The sequence below is a fragment of the Crinia signifera genome, chromosome 6, assembly GCF_055691185.1.
Source record: "Crinia signifera chromosome 6, ASM5569118v1, whole genome shotgun sequence".
NCBI lineage: Eukaryota > Metazoa > Chordata > Amphibia > Anura > Myobatrachidae > Crinia > Crinia signifera.
This window is the reverse complement of record NC_139222.1, coordinates 100,461,862-100,479,203: the sequence shown is the minus strand read 5'-3', so window position 1 is coordinate 100,479,203 and position 17,342 is coordinate 100,461,862. Positions and strand designations below refer to the sequence as shown.

Below are 17,342 nucleotides of genomic sequence, written 5' to 3'. Positions count from 1 at the left end.
GCCGCTACATCGATGACATCTTGCTTATGTGGGCTGGAGATGAAAGTGAATTCCATAAAATTATGGAGGAGATCAACATGAAGGATCCCACGATCAAATTCACCTATTCCTGCAGCTACACTGAAATTCACTACCTTGATGTCTTGATCCAACAAAAAGAAGTGCGTTTCTCCACGTCAACCTATTACAAGCCTACAGATAAAAACACATTTTTACATGCCTCCTCCTTTCATCCTGTCACCATGAAGTATAATTTGCCCTTTTCACAATTTCTGAGAATCAGAAGAATTACAAGCGATGAACATCTTGCTTCCGCCCAGATGGATGATCTCCTGATTAAATTTCTTCAACGCGGCTACAGAAAAAAAAAAAAAGATCTGGAATAAGCAAAACAGAAAGCACTGTCCATCACCAGAGCATCCTGCTTGATCCCCAAAAATCAAAAATAAAAACGAAGAGATCCTCCCTTTTGTCACCCACTATACCACCTCAAGTTCAACCATCTCGAAAACTGCTAAACGTCTGTGGCCCATCATCCAAAATGACCCCAACTTAAAACCTTTACAGAAGACCAGGTTATTGCATTGCCAAAAGAGAGGAAAAAATCTCAAAGACCTACTAGTGAAAAATGATGTGTCCACCACAGGCCAAGTGACTAGAAGTCACTTCCTTACAAAAAAACCCGGCTCATACAGATGCACAGGGTGCGCGACTTGTAGCCATCTAGAGATAGGGCCTGACATCACTCATCCCCACTCCGGCAAAAGACTGGCAATTAGGCATGTGCTAAGTTGCCATGATAAATTTGTGGTCTATGTGATTAAATGCCCTTGTGGACTCGCCTATGTGGGCAAGACGGTATGCAGTTTCCGCGAAAGAGATTGGCACTTGCAGGCAGAGATATTGACCAACCAGTGGCCAAACATTACAAAACAGCTGGACACTCTTTGGCCCAACTCAGATATAAATTAGTGGATCATGTACCCCCCCCCTCAAACGTGGTGGCGACAGAGCTCGCCTATTACTACAAAAGGAGGTCCAATGGATCAAGAAGATGGACACTCTCGCCCCTAGGGGATTGAATGAAAATTGTAGCTTAAACTGCTTCCTGTAACACATGACAGCTTGAACCAGGGTCTTCTTGGACTTGATCATTATATATTTCAACATAATACATGCAGCAGCTAGCACTATGTTTGTGACAGTCAGTTCCTATACTTGTCCATTAGATGCAGCCAATTTTGTTTGTTCATGCTTTCACCGTAATAATTTTTTTCTAGATTAGCCTGTTTCTTTTTAATAGGCATTTACATTGTCCTTAGATGTGTTTTTTTTAGATGTTAATCACGTCTTTCTGCCGCCATAGGTCCCCCTGTTTGAGCCGCAGCAAGTTGGAAGCCGCCGCTGACGGGTAAACACAAAAGCCGATGCGCTGCTAGGCAACGGGGAAGCTTTTGGATACCACATGACCTCAGCAAGCTGGATCACGCTGGTCCTCTGATTCTCCTCCGTCGGCCTGACGCGCTGACGCATTACGCTGTCAAGCCAGACACGGAAGTGCGCTCCAGCCCCCTGACGCTCGCCGGAAGGACCAGGTGCCGGGAAGCCTTCTCACTGATGTGGTAAAGTATAAATACCGCTCTTATTTCACACACTGTACACCCTGATGAAAAATGTCACAATACATTTGAAACGTTGGTTTATCCGTTGGACTTAGTGTCGTTTTTTCTGGGAGTGCCACCCACCTGTCTGCTGCTCTCTATATATATATATATATATATATATATATATATATATGTATTTTTGGAATCCGCACACAATTCATAGGGTCATCACAGTTGTGCTCACTCCAAGGCACAGGACCATCAAATAGAGTTTTTGAAAGGAGGGCACTCACCAATTCGCAGATAAAATTTCTTTTATTCAGTTCATTAAAATATTGAACTCAAATAGTTGTCATCAACGTTTCGGTCCGCATTTCAGACCTTCGTCAGGACAGACATCAGGGCAACAAGAGATCTTACTCCAACAGAGACCTAATGGGAAATGGTCCCATGGTGAACCCATATACCCATCCAAACAGGAAGTGTCACCCACCAACCAATGGGATTCAAATCACTCCTAATCAACCCATTCATGGATATAGATCTATTTTAGAGACCATCTGGGTGTATTTACCCCGTAGAGAGCAAGATAATGTTAATCACACCACAAAATTAACAAGTAAAACGGCAGCGATACACACCACCTATATCAGATTTAGCGTGCGTTCCATTCCAATGGAACGCACCGCCATCTTGTTTCCGTCACCGGCGTATATAGCAAAAAGACAATTTCTTAATAATAACAGACACGACACACATACTTAGTGCGCCCCCTCACCTCAATCTCAATCAAAATATAAATCTGCGGGGCTGTCGGACCGATCGTCCGCATAGCCGCTTCAGCATCATATAGTATATGCGTCCTCCCGGAAGTGACGCGTAGCACGTATATCCGGTTGTCTTGCGGTGCACAGCGCGATGTATGCGCTCCAGCACCTAGCAACTGTATGGGCTGAGGTGATTGGACACAATGTCTATGATGTGTTCAATTAACTATATGGTGGACAATACGATGTATATATTTCAGTAGCTCGCCCACATAGGGACTAAATTTGATGGGATGTGGGCATCAGGTAGATAGAATGGGCATTATACAAGATATGCATGGTATGCGAGGATGGATATTAGGTTCACAATAGGATCACCACTAACATATGTTAACCTAGTTCAATAAAGACAAACATAATACATACATACATAAAACAAAGAATCAACCCATAGGTGAATTCACCCATAGGTACTGTTATTTATACCAGAGGGGAAAGAATTTATTTTCACCCTCCCTGCTCCACTGTACCTACCAAAAAGGATAGATAAAAGTTGGACTGTATAGTCGTAAAGTCCTCCAAATCTAAAGGTGCTGTCCAAACCTATATGTAACAACATATGAAGAGGAAGTCCACCATTATAGAAATACGCCATATGGCAAGTGTTCGTTCAAACCCTTTGGTGAACAAGTATCGAGTTGCTGTATCCATTTCACTTCTCTTTGTTTCAAGAGCTTTTCGCGATCACCCCCGCGTGTTGGGACGGGTATGTGATCGATAATCATACTTTTAAGACTTGCGATGGAATGTCCTTTAAGGAGAAAATGGCGGGCGACCGGCTTATCGGAATTCTTCTTCTCCAGTGCCTCTCTTATTGAACGTCTGTGGTTCGCCATTCTTTCTCGAAATGTTCTGGTCGTTAGGCCAACATAATAAAAGCCACAAGGGCATACCAGAAAATAGATAATAAAAGTAGACTGACACGAGACTCTGTATTGTATTTTGATCCTCTGGTTGGTGTGAGGATGGGCGAACGTCGGTCCCACCAACATTGACCTATATGTCGTGCAATCTGCACAGCGGTAACAGCCATTTCTACCCGTCTGGATCCAATTCTTGTCCTCACGGGCCGGCATCAATGTTGGCCTCATTAGCATCTGCTTAAGGTTAGGACCTCTTTTAAACGAGATCATAGGTGGTATCTTGCTAATTGCCCCCAAGGAGGGATCCCTCGAAATAATCGGCCACGATTTTTTGATTGATTTTTGCAGCCTGTGGGACGCTGTGTTAAATGTGGTTGAGTAGATCATCCTTTTGTCAGCAAAGGGTGCCTTTTTGGTCTTGTCCTGAAATCTTGATCTTGCTTTTTCAAGACATCGCATAACCACTTCACCTTTGTAGCCACGGGCCAAAAACCTGTTGGTCATCTCGGCTATTTGTCTTTCCGCTGTCTCTGGGTCTGAATTGTTGCGGAGAACCCGTAGGTACTGCGAAATCGGTAGCCCCTCCTTTAGTTTCTCCGCATGATGGCTCGTAGCATACAGAAGCCCATTGCAAACAGTCTCCTTTCGATAGAGTCTATAGCCCAGACCACTCATCTGTTTGAAGACCGTTACGTCAAGAAAGTTCAATTCATCGGTCCCACATGTGAAGTGAACCTGATTGGGGAGTCCAGTAGGTTGAGATACCGGATCATCTCATTGAGCTCCACCAAAGTACCCACCCACACAATAAAAACATCGTCGATGTAACGCATATAACTCATTATGTGGGTACGATATCTAGAGAGGATGAACTCATGCTCGTAAAAGTGCATATAAAGATTAGCGTAAGCTGGCGCGAGGTTAGACCCCATGGCCGTGCCCCTGTTCTGGAAGTAGTAACCCCCGCCATAACTAAAATGGTTCTTAGTCAGAACCAGCATGGCGAGTTCCAGAAGAAATTCCACAGGGGGGCGGCCATGGGGTTCCTCACCCAATGCTTTTCTCATGGATAACAGACCTCCCTCGTGGGGGATCACGGTATATAGTGACGATACGTCGAGTGAGACCAAGAGGGCCTCCTGTGGTATTGGACCCAGTGTCATAATTTTCCCAAGAAAATCTGGTGTATCTTGTATGTAACTCTCCATTTTTTTCACACAGGGCTGTAGGAAAGTATCTACAAATACTGCCAAAGGCTGCAAAACCGAACCAATGGCCGATATTATTGGACGCCCCGGAGGTGCACTCATAGACTTGTGCACCTTCGGGAGCGTGTACAATATCGGACAAATAGGGGCATCAACCGTCAGATACTTGAAAATCTTCTCGTCTATCCATCTGTTGTTAACAGCACACTTCAGTCTACTGTCAACAAGTTTTTTCACATCGTACATGGGATTGGTTCCCACTTTAGTGTATGTTTCAAGGTCCGATAGTTGAGACATCACCTCGGTATGGTAGGCGGTCCAGTCTTGTACCACGACTGAACCGCCCTTATCCGCTTGGCGGATAACTATTTGGTCATTCTTTTTCAAATTACCGAGGGCCACCCTTTGGGCTTTTGAGAGGTTGTCAAATGTTCTCATTGCTTCAGCCCCTTGCATATCACATTCAATTTGTCTTAGAAAAGTTTTAATGCTCGGATTCTCCCTCACAGAATCCGAGCATTAAAACTTTTCTAAGACAAATTGAATGTGATATGCAAGGGGCTGAAGCAACGAGAACATTTGACAACCTCTCAAAAGCCCAAAGGGTGGCCCTCGGTAATTTGAAAAAGAATGACCAAATAGTTATCCGCCAAGCGGATAAGGGCGGTTCAGTCGTGGTACAAGACTGGACCGCCTACCATACCGAGGTGATGTCTCAACTATCGGACCTTGAAACATACACTAAAGTGGGAACCAATCCCATGTATGATGTGAAAAAACTTGTTGACAGTAGACTGAAGTGTGCTGTTAACAACAGATGGATAGACGAGAAGATTTTCAAGTATCTGACGGTTGATGCCCCTATTTGTCCGATATTGTACACGCTCCCGAAGGTGCACAAGTCTATGAGTGCACCTCCGGGGCGTCCAATAATATCGGCCATTGGTTCGGTTTTGCAGCCTTTGGCAGTATTTGTAGATACTTTCCTACAGCCCTGTGTGAAAAAAATGGAGAGTTACATACAAGATACACCAGATTTTCTTGGGAAAATTATGACACTGGGTCCAATACCACAGGAGGCCCTCTTGGTCTCACTCGACGTATCGTCACTATATACCGTGATCCCCCACGAGGGAGGTCTGTTATCCATGAGAAAAGCATTGGGTGAGGAACCCCATGGCCGCCTCCCTGTGGAATTTCTTCTGGAACTCGCCATGCTGGTTCTGACTAAGAACCATTTTAGTTATGGCGGGGGTTACTACTTCCAGAACAGGGGCACGGCCATGGGGTCTAACCTCGCGCCAGCTTACGCTAATCTTTATATGCACTTTTACGAGCATGAGTTCATCCTCTCTAGATATCGTACCCACATAATGAGTTATATGCGTTACATCGACGATGTTTTTATTGTGTGGGTGGGTACTTTGGTGGAGCTCAATGAGATGATCCGGTATCTCAACCTACTGGACTCCCCAATCAGGTTCACTTCACATGTGGGGACCGATGAATTGAACTTTCTTGACGTAACGGTCTTCAAACAGATGAGTGGTCTGGGCTATAGACTCTATCGAAAGGAGACTGATCGCAATGGGCTTCTGTATGCTACGAGCCATCATGCGGAGAAACTAAAGGAGGGGCTACCGATTTCGCAGTACCTACGGGTTCTCCGCAACAATTCAGACCCAGAGACAGCGGAAAGACAAATAGCCGAGATGACCAACAGGTTTTTGGCCCGTGGCTACAAAGGTGAAGTGGTTATGCGATGTCTTGAAAAAGCAAGATCAAGATTTCAGGACAAGACCAAAAAGGCACCCTTTGATGACAAAAGGATGATCTACTCAACCACATTTAACACAGCGTCCCACAGGCTGCAAAAATCAATCAAAAAATCGTGGCCGATTATTTCGAGGGATCCCTCCTTGGGGGCAATTAGCAAGATACCACCTATGATCTCGTTTAAAAGAGGTCCTAACCTTAAGCAGATGCTAATGAGGCCAACATTGATGCCGGCCCGTGAGGACAAGAATTGGATCCAGACGGGTAGAAATGGCTGTTACCGCTGTGCAGATTGCACGACATGTAGGTCAATGTTGGTGGGACCGACGTTCGCCCATCCTCACACCAACCAGAGGATCAAAATACAATACAGAGTCTCGTGTCAGTCTACTTTTATTATCTATTTTCTGGTATGCCCTTGTGGCTTTTATTATGTTGGCCTAACGACCAGAACGTTTCGAGAAAGAATGGCGAACCACAGACGTTCAATAAGAGAGGCACTGGAGAAGAAGAATTCCGATAAGCCGGTCGCCCGCCATTTTCTCCTTAAAGGACATTCCATCGCAAGTCTTAAAAGTATGATTATCGATCACATACCCGTCCCAACACGCGGGGGTGATCGCGAAAAGCTCTTGAAACAAAGAGAAGTGAAATGGATACAGCAACTCGATACTTGTTCACCAAAGGGTTTGAACGAACACTTGCCATATGGCGTATTTCTATAATGGTGGACTTCCTCTTCATATGTTGTTACATATAGGTTTGGACAGCACCTTTAGATTTGGAGGACTTTACGACTATACAGTCCAACTTTTATCTATCCTTTTTGGTAGGTACAGTGGAGCAGGGAGGGTGAAAATAAATTCTTTCCCCTCTGGTATAAATAACAGTACCTATGGGTGAATTCACCTATGGGTTGATTCTTTGTTTTATGTATGTATGTATTATGTTTGTCTTTATTGAACTAGGTTAACATATGTTAGTGGTGATCCTATTGTGAACCTAATATCCATCCTCGCATACCATGCATATCTTGTATAATGCCCATTCTATCTACCTGATGCCCACATCCCATCAAATTTAGTCCCTATGTGGGCGAGCTACTGAAATATATACATCGTATTGTCCACCATATAGTTAATTGAACACATCATAGACATTGTGCCCAATCACCTCAGCCCATACAGTTGCTAGGTGCTGGAGCGCATACATCGCGCTGTGCACCGCAAGACAACCGGATATACGTGCTACGCGTCACTTCGGGGAGGACGCATATACTATATGATGCTGAAGCGGCTATGCGGACGATCGGTCCGACAGCCCCGCAGATTTATATTTTGATTGAGATTGAGGTGAGGGGGCGCACTAAGTATGTGTGTCGTGTCTGTTATTATTAAGAAATTGTCTTTTTGCTATATACGCCGGTGACGGAAACAAGATGGCGGTGCGTTCCATTGGAATGGAACGCACGCTAAATCTGATATAGGTGGTGTGTATCGCTGCCGTTTTACTTGTTAATTTTGTGGTGTGATTAACATTATCTTGCTCTCTACGGGGTTAATACACCCAGATGGTCTCTAAAATAGATCTATATCCATGAATGGGTTGATTAGGAGTGATTTGAATCCCATTGGTTGGTGGGTGACACTTCCTGTTTGGATGGGTATATGGGTTCACCATGGGACCATTTCCCATTAGGTCTCTGTTGGAGTAAGATCTCTTGTTGCCCTGATGTCTGTCCTGACGAAGGTCTGAAATGCGGACCGAAACGTTGATGACAACTATTTGAGTTCAATATTTTAATGAACTGAATAAAAGAAATTTTATCTGCGAATTGGTGAGTGCCCTCCTTTCAAAAACTCTATATATATATATATATATATATATATATATTGGATCCCTGAGGACGGGCATTGTTGCCCGAAACATGTTGGATGACTTCACAATAAAAATTCACAAATTTTTTTATGAAATCCTGGAGTGCCGCCTGAATTCCCTGACTATATATATATATATATATATATATATATATATATACCATATTTATGTCCGTTCGCTCGAATGCAAATTTGCATGCGAGCTCGATGTTTTGCATATTTGCATATGCGCAGCCGCATTTCTGAGTATGTGTATACGCTGGGTGCGTGCGGCCAGGTGCATGCACCCAACATTGTGGGCGGCATGGGCTGTGGTATTCGCCCATGGGAACGCCTTCATATGGTAGTCACCGGGTGGCATGGGCACCGGGGCCGGGCAGCTGACATCACCGGATGTCAGCTGCCTGCCCATTTTAGCCCGAAGCGCAAGTCCTGAGAGTCACTTTATATATGCGTGAACGCACCACATCTTTCGATGGTCGGTGACCATCGAAACATGTGGGTGTTCCCCCAGTACGTGCGATCACACGCTTCGAGGGGGGCGGGCAGCCCGGCATCTGCAGGATGGGGTTTGGCGGACTCGCAAGACTGAATTTGCAGCCTTGCAAATCAACCAGAATAACCCCCATAATTTGTAAGCAACTCAACCAGTGTTCAATGTCATTTCCAAAAAGAGTAGGTTCCTATTCTGTCTGCTTTTAGTAACTTTATTGTGGTAACAATGTATAAGTGATTGAAAGGAAAACTGACTGATAAACTGTATATGACTAGTGCAAGCAAAAACCTTAGGAGACAAAAAAAGTGATTTTAAACTTTTGCATCTGCAGAATTAGGTCAGATCCAGCCACCGTACTGTAGCTTGTTGGGCAAGTAAACCCTGGAAAGATAACTGGAGGAGAGGGATGTCAGCACTTGAATTTCAGCCTTCATATTCCTTGAAGTCATAATCTCCAGCTAAATAGAAAAATAAAGGTATAATAAATGTAAAACAAAGGTGGTTTTGTACCTTGTTTTATACAGTAAGTCATATGTTACCATTTAATAAAGACAATCTTTTCTTGCAATCATAAAAACTGTTGAGCTCTGCAGCAATTGTAAGATAACATAGAGAACAGGTTATGCTGTAGTGCGAGTTCTTCCACTGCACATTGTTCTAAAGCATAATACAGTATGTTTGGTGATAATGCAGCTATTTTCCTCATACACAACTATCTGGGCTTTCAGCAGTATCAGTGCCGTAACTTTTACAAGATCATTGGTACTTGTTTCCTAGCACGGCGCCCACGATTTTGATCTTACAGCATCTTATACATCTCATCGCATCGCATACAATATAGTGGCATGCGATGTAATGCAATTTTTAATTGTACAAGCACCCAGATGGGCAGTGGCGTAACTAGATATATGTGGGCTCCATAGCAAAAGTTTGTAAGGGCCCCTATTTATAACCTAATGCTGAAAAATGTATACAGCACATGATACTTTGACAGGCAAAGCGGGCCCCTCTCAGCTCTGGGCCCCATAGCAGCTGCACCCCCTGCACCTATGGTAGTTACGCCCTTGAGATGGGTGCTTACAATGTTAAATGCACCCCCATTGTAACCGCCACCCCCACTATCAACGCCAACCCGAGGCGTGGCGAGCCTGCGAGGCACGGCGGTACGCGTCCTCCGACCTTTTCATAACCCCACTAGCCACGTCGGCGTGGAATCGATTTTACATAGTGTGGCGAGCGCAGCGAGCCACCGAGCCCGAAGTGTGGTGAGGGGACGCGGATGACTTAACATGTATACCGCATCCGCTTGCCACGCTTCGGGCGCGGTGGCTCGCTGCGCTCGCCACACTATCTAAAATCAACTCCACGCCGACGTGAATAGTGGGGGTATGAAAAGGTCGGAGGACGCGTACCGCCGCCCCTCGCAGGCTCGCTACGCTTCTGGTTGGCGTTGATAGTGGGGGTGGCGTGGACAATTGGGGTGCATTTAACATTGTAAGCACCCATCAGGGTTGTACAATTAAAAATCGCATTGCATCGCATGCCATTTGGTGGCATGCGATGCTGTGCGATATTTAATTGTACAATCGCATCTCATACCTTATGTAATGGTATGCGATGGGCGCCGTGCTAGGAAACAAGTACCAGATCATTTGCTGGATGACTGACCAATGTACTGTGGATGTCATATTTGCTTCCCCTTTAGACAGTATGCTTTTATAACTGTAATCTATACTCTATATTCATCTCAATTGATTGTTCTACCTAATGTTGAATGTTGAACTGCATGCACAAACGAGATAAACATGAGGTGCTGGGCGGTGTAACATAGAAACATAGAATTTGACAGCAGATAAGAACCATTTGGCCCATCTAGTGTGCACCTTTTTTTATCCTTCAGGTAATCTCAACCCTTTTTGATCCTTATTTCTTTGTAAGGATATTCATATGCCTATCCCAAGCATGTTTAAATTGTTTTACTGTCTTAGCCTCTACCACCTCTGATGGGAGGCTATTCCACTTATCCACTACCCTTTCTGTGAAGTAATTCTTTCGGTACTTATGTAGTATCTGGGCTGCCGATTTTTTGATTGTATGCCTTAAGTTAAGGCATACAATCAGATGCGATGCGATGCGATATCGCATCGCATCGCATCGCATCCGATATCGGAGGCGATGACCCGATTTTTCCATAGGAATCAATGTTAAAATGATTCCTATGGAAAAATGGGTCCTTTTCATACCCCTACTATCCAAGTGGGCATGGAGTTGGATATAAACCTGTGGCGAGCGTAGCGAGCCACCGAGCCCGAAGCGTGGCGAGCGAAGCGAGCCCCGCGAGGGGACGGTATTCGTCCCCTCGCGGGGCTCGCTTCGCTCGCCACGCTTCGGGCTCGGTGGCTCGCTACGCTCGCCACAGGTTTATATCCAACTCCATGCCCACTTGGATAGTAGGGGTATGAAAAGGACCCATTTTTCCCATTGAATTCCATGTTAAAATGGACTCAGTCCATTTTAACATTGATTCCTATGGAAAAATCGGGTCATCGCATCGCATCGCATGCGATGCGATGCGATCTCCCGATCCGACCCGATTTAGAAATCGGCAGCCCAGATACTACATAAGTACCATTCTTTCTAACATTTCCCCTGAACCTACCTCCCTCCAGTTTCAGTGCATGTCCTCGTGTTCTATTACTTATTTTTGAAGAAAATTTCCCTCCTGTACTATGTTAAAACCCTTGATATATTTGAAGCTTTCTATCATGTCCCCCCTTTCCCTTCTCTGCTCCAAACTATACATGTTAAGATCTTTTAGTCTTTCCAGGTAAGTTTTGTGATGTAGGCCATGAACCATTTTAGTTGCCCTTCTTTGTACACTCTCTAATGTATTTATATCCTTCTGAAGATATGGGGGGAAATTTACTAAAGAAAATTTGTAAAAAATAGGTGTATTTGTATTTAGAAATACTCTTATTTTTGACATTTACTATCCCGAAAATACGGCAATTCGTATTGATAGCACATCAATACGAATACGAATTGCCTTATTTTCGGGATAGTAAGGGGGAAATTTACTAAAGGAAATTTGTAAAAAATAGGTGTAAAAATAGGTGTATTTGTATCCAGAAATACACTTATGTTTGACATTTACTATGCCGAAAATACAGCAATTCATATTCATATTGATGTGCTATCAATACGAATACGAATTGCCGTATTTTGGGGATAGTAAATGTCAAAAATAAGTGAATTTCTGGATACAAATACACCTATTTTTTACAAATTTCCTTTAGTAAATTTCCCCCTAAATGTCCAAAATAAGTGTATTTCTAAATACAAATACACCTATTTTTTTACAAATTTCCTTTAGTAAATTTCCCCCATGGTCTCCAGAACGGGATACAGTATTCCAGATGAGGCCGTACACACAAACCTCTTTCTTCCATAGTGGCTGGCAGGAGATATATGGCCTCTTCTGCAAACTCAGCAGCTTCCTTTGGTCCAGAGCTGACAATGGAATTAAGGCTTGGCAGGGGATGTTCAGTCTGAAATAGAAATCGGAGGTAGTACACTTACCTGTCCAGTGAGACAATTGACAAGTGTCTCCCACTGCCCACATGCCAGTGTATCCTACTCCCTGCTTGCCAGTGAATACCAGAGCCATACAGAAGGAGGCTGGGAAAAGATTGGGAGAAGACAGAGCTGGCAGAGTTGCCTGTCACAGGAGAACGACCAGAAGCAGTGTATAGCAGCCAGGGGGGAGCAAAACCAATAGGCAAGGTGAGGGTGGAGGCCTGGGGTAGGAGGAGCAGCCATGTGTATATATATATGGTGTGGAACCACACAACAGCCAGCATAAACTATTCATGCCAGGTTTAAATAGGCATAAAATACTCCATTCACAGACCAGATAATCTATATATATATCCCTGTCAAGCACTCTCACCCCTGCCGCCTCAGTCACCCACTATCTCCCTGTCACCAGTTATCTTCCGGTCACCCCTGCCACCCCAGTCACTTGCCATCTATTTCTTTGTCACCCAAGCCTCCCACTATATCCCCATAACCCAATATCTCCCTGTACCCTTCAGTGTACTATTATGTGGCCCTGCTCCTTCCTTGTGAGACCACACCCCATTTTGTGATGTGCCTTTGGCACCCGTGGTATGCTGCACAATAATGAACCCTTTTTGGCATTGCTTAAACTATATGTCCCCTGTTTTTATTACCCACCACTGCTCACCTACATATATCACTCTACCATGCTCCCCCCCCCCCCCCCCCCGCTCCCTTTCTCCTCCTGATGTCTTCCCACCTATCCTATTTAGTTTTCTTCCACCTATATGTTTTGGTCCTTTCTGTACACCTATTATTTCTTCTTTATTACAACTTATTTATACATAATGACTTCAGTTTCGTACCCTTACTTTTCTTTCACCCTCCCCCATCCTCCTCTTCAGAATTTAGTTTTTTGAATTTTGGGTCCGAGTGTTCTGGAATGTTTTCCTACCTTTTCCTAGATATTTCTGTATTTTCCTTCATATACTGGTAAATTATGTATATTTTTCTTTCTTTATGTCTATTGACAAGACTTTCTTGCGCTGTTTATTGTTATCGTTTGGTCTAAAATATTTTTGTTTTTACATTTACTGCTTTTTTCAATAAAATAGTTTGATGAAAAATAAAAAAGGAAAGTGAGAGTGGCGCACTGGGACCCAATGTTATACAGAGGGACCAATCCCACCAAAGACAACTATAGTGTCTCTTACCTCTCTAAGTCGGAAGGCAGAATGCCGAGCCAGGCAATAGAAGGTACTGTTAAATTATGAGCCTCAAATGACATTGACTGAAAGAAAAGGCTATGAATTAATTATCAAATTTGCCTTTTGTTCAACAATTTCAGTAGTTGGAAAATGCTAGCTAATGTAGAGCCAGGTTTGCTTCTCCAACACTGGTTTTCAAACAATATGTAAAGAACAGTTTTATACAAGGTCTAAAACATATACAAGGCACAACAAGCTTTGCTGCAGATATACAGTAGTGCAGTGGGAACCCAGAGGACTAAGGGGCCCACTGTTGCCACCCATTGCTGTGTGGCATATTGTGAACTTGGGTTGGAGCAGTGGAGGGGGCCTAAATTATATTTTTGCACTTTGGCCAACTACTCAGAGGTTCCGCCACTGCTCTGTGGATTATGTATAATTACAAGGATAGACACTATGCTGCTAAGATTCCACAGGTGCACCCCTGCAGTTGGGTATCAATAACTGTGAGTACAAGCTCATTTTGCCATATGTACTGCTCCTTGTTAGGGTTTTCACCCCTTCTGGCTGCTGCCGCCATCTTTGAGGATCTCCTGTAGGCGCTGGGTGGCATACCTGCAGATAACTTGTCATGTCCCACTGAAAATATCCCATTTCCAAAATGGCTCCTACAATACCTCATCTAGGTATACACAATTATCTGTTGTGAGGTGGCGGCAATTTTGTAAGGGACATTTTCAATGGCAGGGGAAGCAGACAGGTCCCGTCTACTAATAGCCCCTGCTGACATGCTCCCAGGCACATCCAGGCCACTGCGGGGTCTGCAGGGGCTATTGTTACACCACTGCTGGTTAGGCTTTTGGAGGGGACAGTCAGGGGTCGGCTGTCGAAGGGGACGGTTAAGGGTATATTTGCTAAAATGGGAGTTCTACTGAACATGGCAACCATTCAGATTCTATCTATTATCTTCTATAAGGCGCTAAATAAATAAGAAGTCAAATCTGATTGGTCACTATGGGCAACATCCCATCTTCAATAGATCTTGGTAAATGTACCCTTAGATGTCAGGCTGTAGGAGAGGTGGGTTAGAGATAGAGTAGAATACTCATCGGGATATTGAATGTCATAATTCTGCTGTCAGTATTCTTGCTGAGCACAGGGATTTCATACCCAACTCCTAATAATTGTATCTAAAATACTTTTTTTTTTTAAAGGGAAGCATCAATACACTTTGAAATTCAGGGAAAGAAAGCCCATGGGTATGGAGCATAGACAGACTGAAGGCCGGCATGCATTGGGTCGACCACTGAAGGTCGATATGCAACAAGGTAACACACCTGAAGGTCGACATGGGATTAGGTCGCATAACCACACACTAGTGGATTGTAGGGCATGAATTACCTCCTGTCGGCACATGTTGGCTATAAAAAAAAACCCATGTCAACCTTTTGACTGTCAATCTAGCCCATGTTGACCTAGTGACCTGTTTACCTACGCCCCTGTCGACATTCAGGAGTGTAGAACTTGAAGCATGTCGACCTTCAGTGGTGGACCCAATGCATGTCAACCTTCCCCTCGTCGATGTAGTGACTGTATAAATTGCCCATGATCTCAGCAAATGATGGAGAATTCCACAATCTGACTTCCCATTTAGTGAACAACAGAAATTCTTAAATAATTAGCCATTAATATGAATTGTTGTATATAATTGCAGCTTTTGTTTTAGGTCAGTGTATACTCACCACAGAGCCGTACTTGTAGATGGACATTATCTCAATCCCTATTTATAAGATAAAACATATAGCGAGATGGAGCTTTGACATGTACAAACTATCTGTAGTCGTATAACATATTAAAATAATTTCCAGTTAAGCTGCATTAAATACACGTGTGTATGGGCGCTCAGGGACTCGCCATTCCTACTGCCCATGTGCATGTAGCAAAGGTTATACAACTGACATGTAGGATCTAATGCTTGTGGAGTGGGAAGGAGACCATGGCTTTAGGCAGATCAAGTTACATTGGCACAGCCATCTGGAAGTCACCCCCCACACACACATGCCCACACAGATGCAATAAATTAGGCCATCATTTTATTCCCCTGCTGTCACTTGCATGGCACTGCCACTCGTCCCAGTCCTGGCATCCTAGGCTGCAGCATAATCAGCCCATTGGTTGATCAGGCACTGGGTGTCATGTACATAGGCAGGGCCAGAATAAGGTCTGTGGGGGCCATGGACAACAAAAACTGTCGGGTCCCCCTCCTCTCAAACCCCCTCTCCCCCAGGTGAGCCCTCCCTACAGCCTACTAGTGAATGGGATGTGATGTATCCCGCACAGACCTGTGTCGCTGTGTGTGTGAGTATGCAGCGTGGGGTGACCGATCGCACAGAAAATATCTGGGGTTTGTTTTGGGTGGACCCCTTATAGATAGATCTTAGTCGGTAGGACGTGTATCAAGTTAGGGGTGTGCTACCACGGGACACAGTTAGATTATAGTAACAAAGAAAAGAAAGAAAGAATGTCTCTGTGTGGTGCACCTAGAGAGTTCTAAAATATAACTTTTATTCATAGAATTTTAAAAATACTGTGAAATATAACACACACACATACATATAAGACACAGACAGTGGAAAATAAAAAGGATAAAAATCCTCACACCGTGGGGCCCCAATATGAATTTCATTTAATGTACAGCATTCACCATCTCACATTCCAGCACAATCTCATAAACACAATGACATTCATCTGAGAATTAAACAGCACACTTATTATATATATTATATACTTATCAGTTCCAACAGGTCTTCTCTATTCAAACCCCCCCCCCCCCCCAAAAAAAAGGTACTTGTGTATTATTACGGCGTCAATCGCATCGCATGCCACTAATTAAGGTATGCGATGGCATGCGTTGGACCCGATTTCAGCCTTTTCCCGGGGCTGTGTATACAATTTTAATATTGCGTTGCATCGCATGCCATTATAATGGCATGCGATGCGATGGACGTGATTTTCCATTGATTTCCATGTTAAATGGGCCCCCCAAACCCGATTTTTAATTGTATACCCACCCTGATGGGTTATGAGTATGTGAAATGCCCCCCCATTGTTAACGCCACCCCACTATCAACGCGAACCGGAAGCGTGGCGAGCGCAGCGAGCCCACGAGGGGCGGCGGTACGCGTCCTACGACATTTTCATACCCCTACTATCCACGTTGGCGTGGAGTTGATTCTATAAAGTGTGGCGAGCGGACTCGCATAACTTCACAGGTATACGCTGCGCTCGCCACGCTTCGGGCTCAACTCCACGCTGACGTGGATAGTGGGGGTATGAAAAGGTCGTAGGACGCGTACCGACGTCCCTCACGGGCTCGCCACGCTTCGGGTTGGCATTGATAGTGGGGTGGCGTTAACAATGGGGGGCATTTTGTATACTCATGAGCCATGAGGGTGGGTATACAATTAAAAATTGGGTCTGGGGGGGGGCATTTAACATGGTCAGAAGCCATACAATTAAAAATTGGGTAAAATCGTGTCGCATCGCGCATTGTACAATGCCCTGCGATGGAAATCGTGGGCGCCGTGATAATACACAAGTACCAAAAAAAACAACATCTTTTGATAACTTATGGATTCTCCATTCTTCACAACTTTGTTATTGATATAATAACAAGCCTTATAAATGAATATCCATGCCACTCTTAACACTACACTTGGCACACAACTGATAATATACTTTCATATTTCAACGTGAGAAGTCTTATGAAGAAAATCTATTATACACACTACCACTATATATCACATGTTCTAGATAACAATTTTGTTTCCAGTAACCTGAATGGTATAGACATAAATGATCGACATTGACAAGACCCATGTAGGAGTCTACAACATTATTTATTTCCTATTTTTATATTTATTTT

The 17,342-nt window shown here is 44.0% G+C and overlaps 1 protein-coding gene across 3 annotated transcripts in view; it reads right to left on the bottom strand.

The window, feature by feature from the left end:
* Positions 1-8,672: 8,672 nt before the first annotated feature.
* Positions 8,673-17,342, bottom strand: part of SPO11 (SPO11 initiator of meiotic double strand breaks) — a 31,714-nt gene continuing 23,044 nt past the window's right edge. For all 3 annotated transcript variants that reach the window (XM_083146546.1, XM_083146545.1, XM_083146547.1), the window contains exons 11-14: positions 15,160-15,197; positions 13,424-13,500; positions 12,088-12,199; positions 8,673-9,109 (exon numbers count right to left, since the gene is read on the bottom strand). In XM_083146546.1, coding sequence (XP_083002672.1) covers positions 8,990-9,109; positions 12,088-12,199; positions 13,424-13,500; positions 15,160-15,197 — 347 coding nt within the window. In that variant the 3' untranslated portion in view covers positions 8,673-8,989. The remainder of the gene's footprint in view (positions 9,110-12,087; positions 12,200-13,423; positions 13,501-15,159; positions 15,198-17,342) is intronic.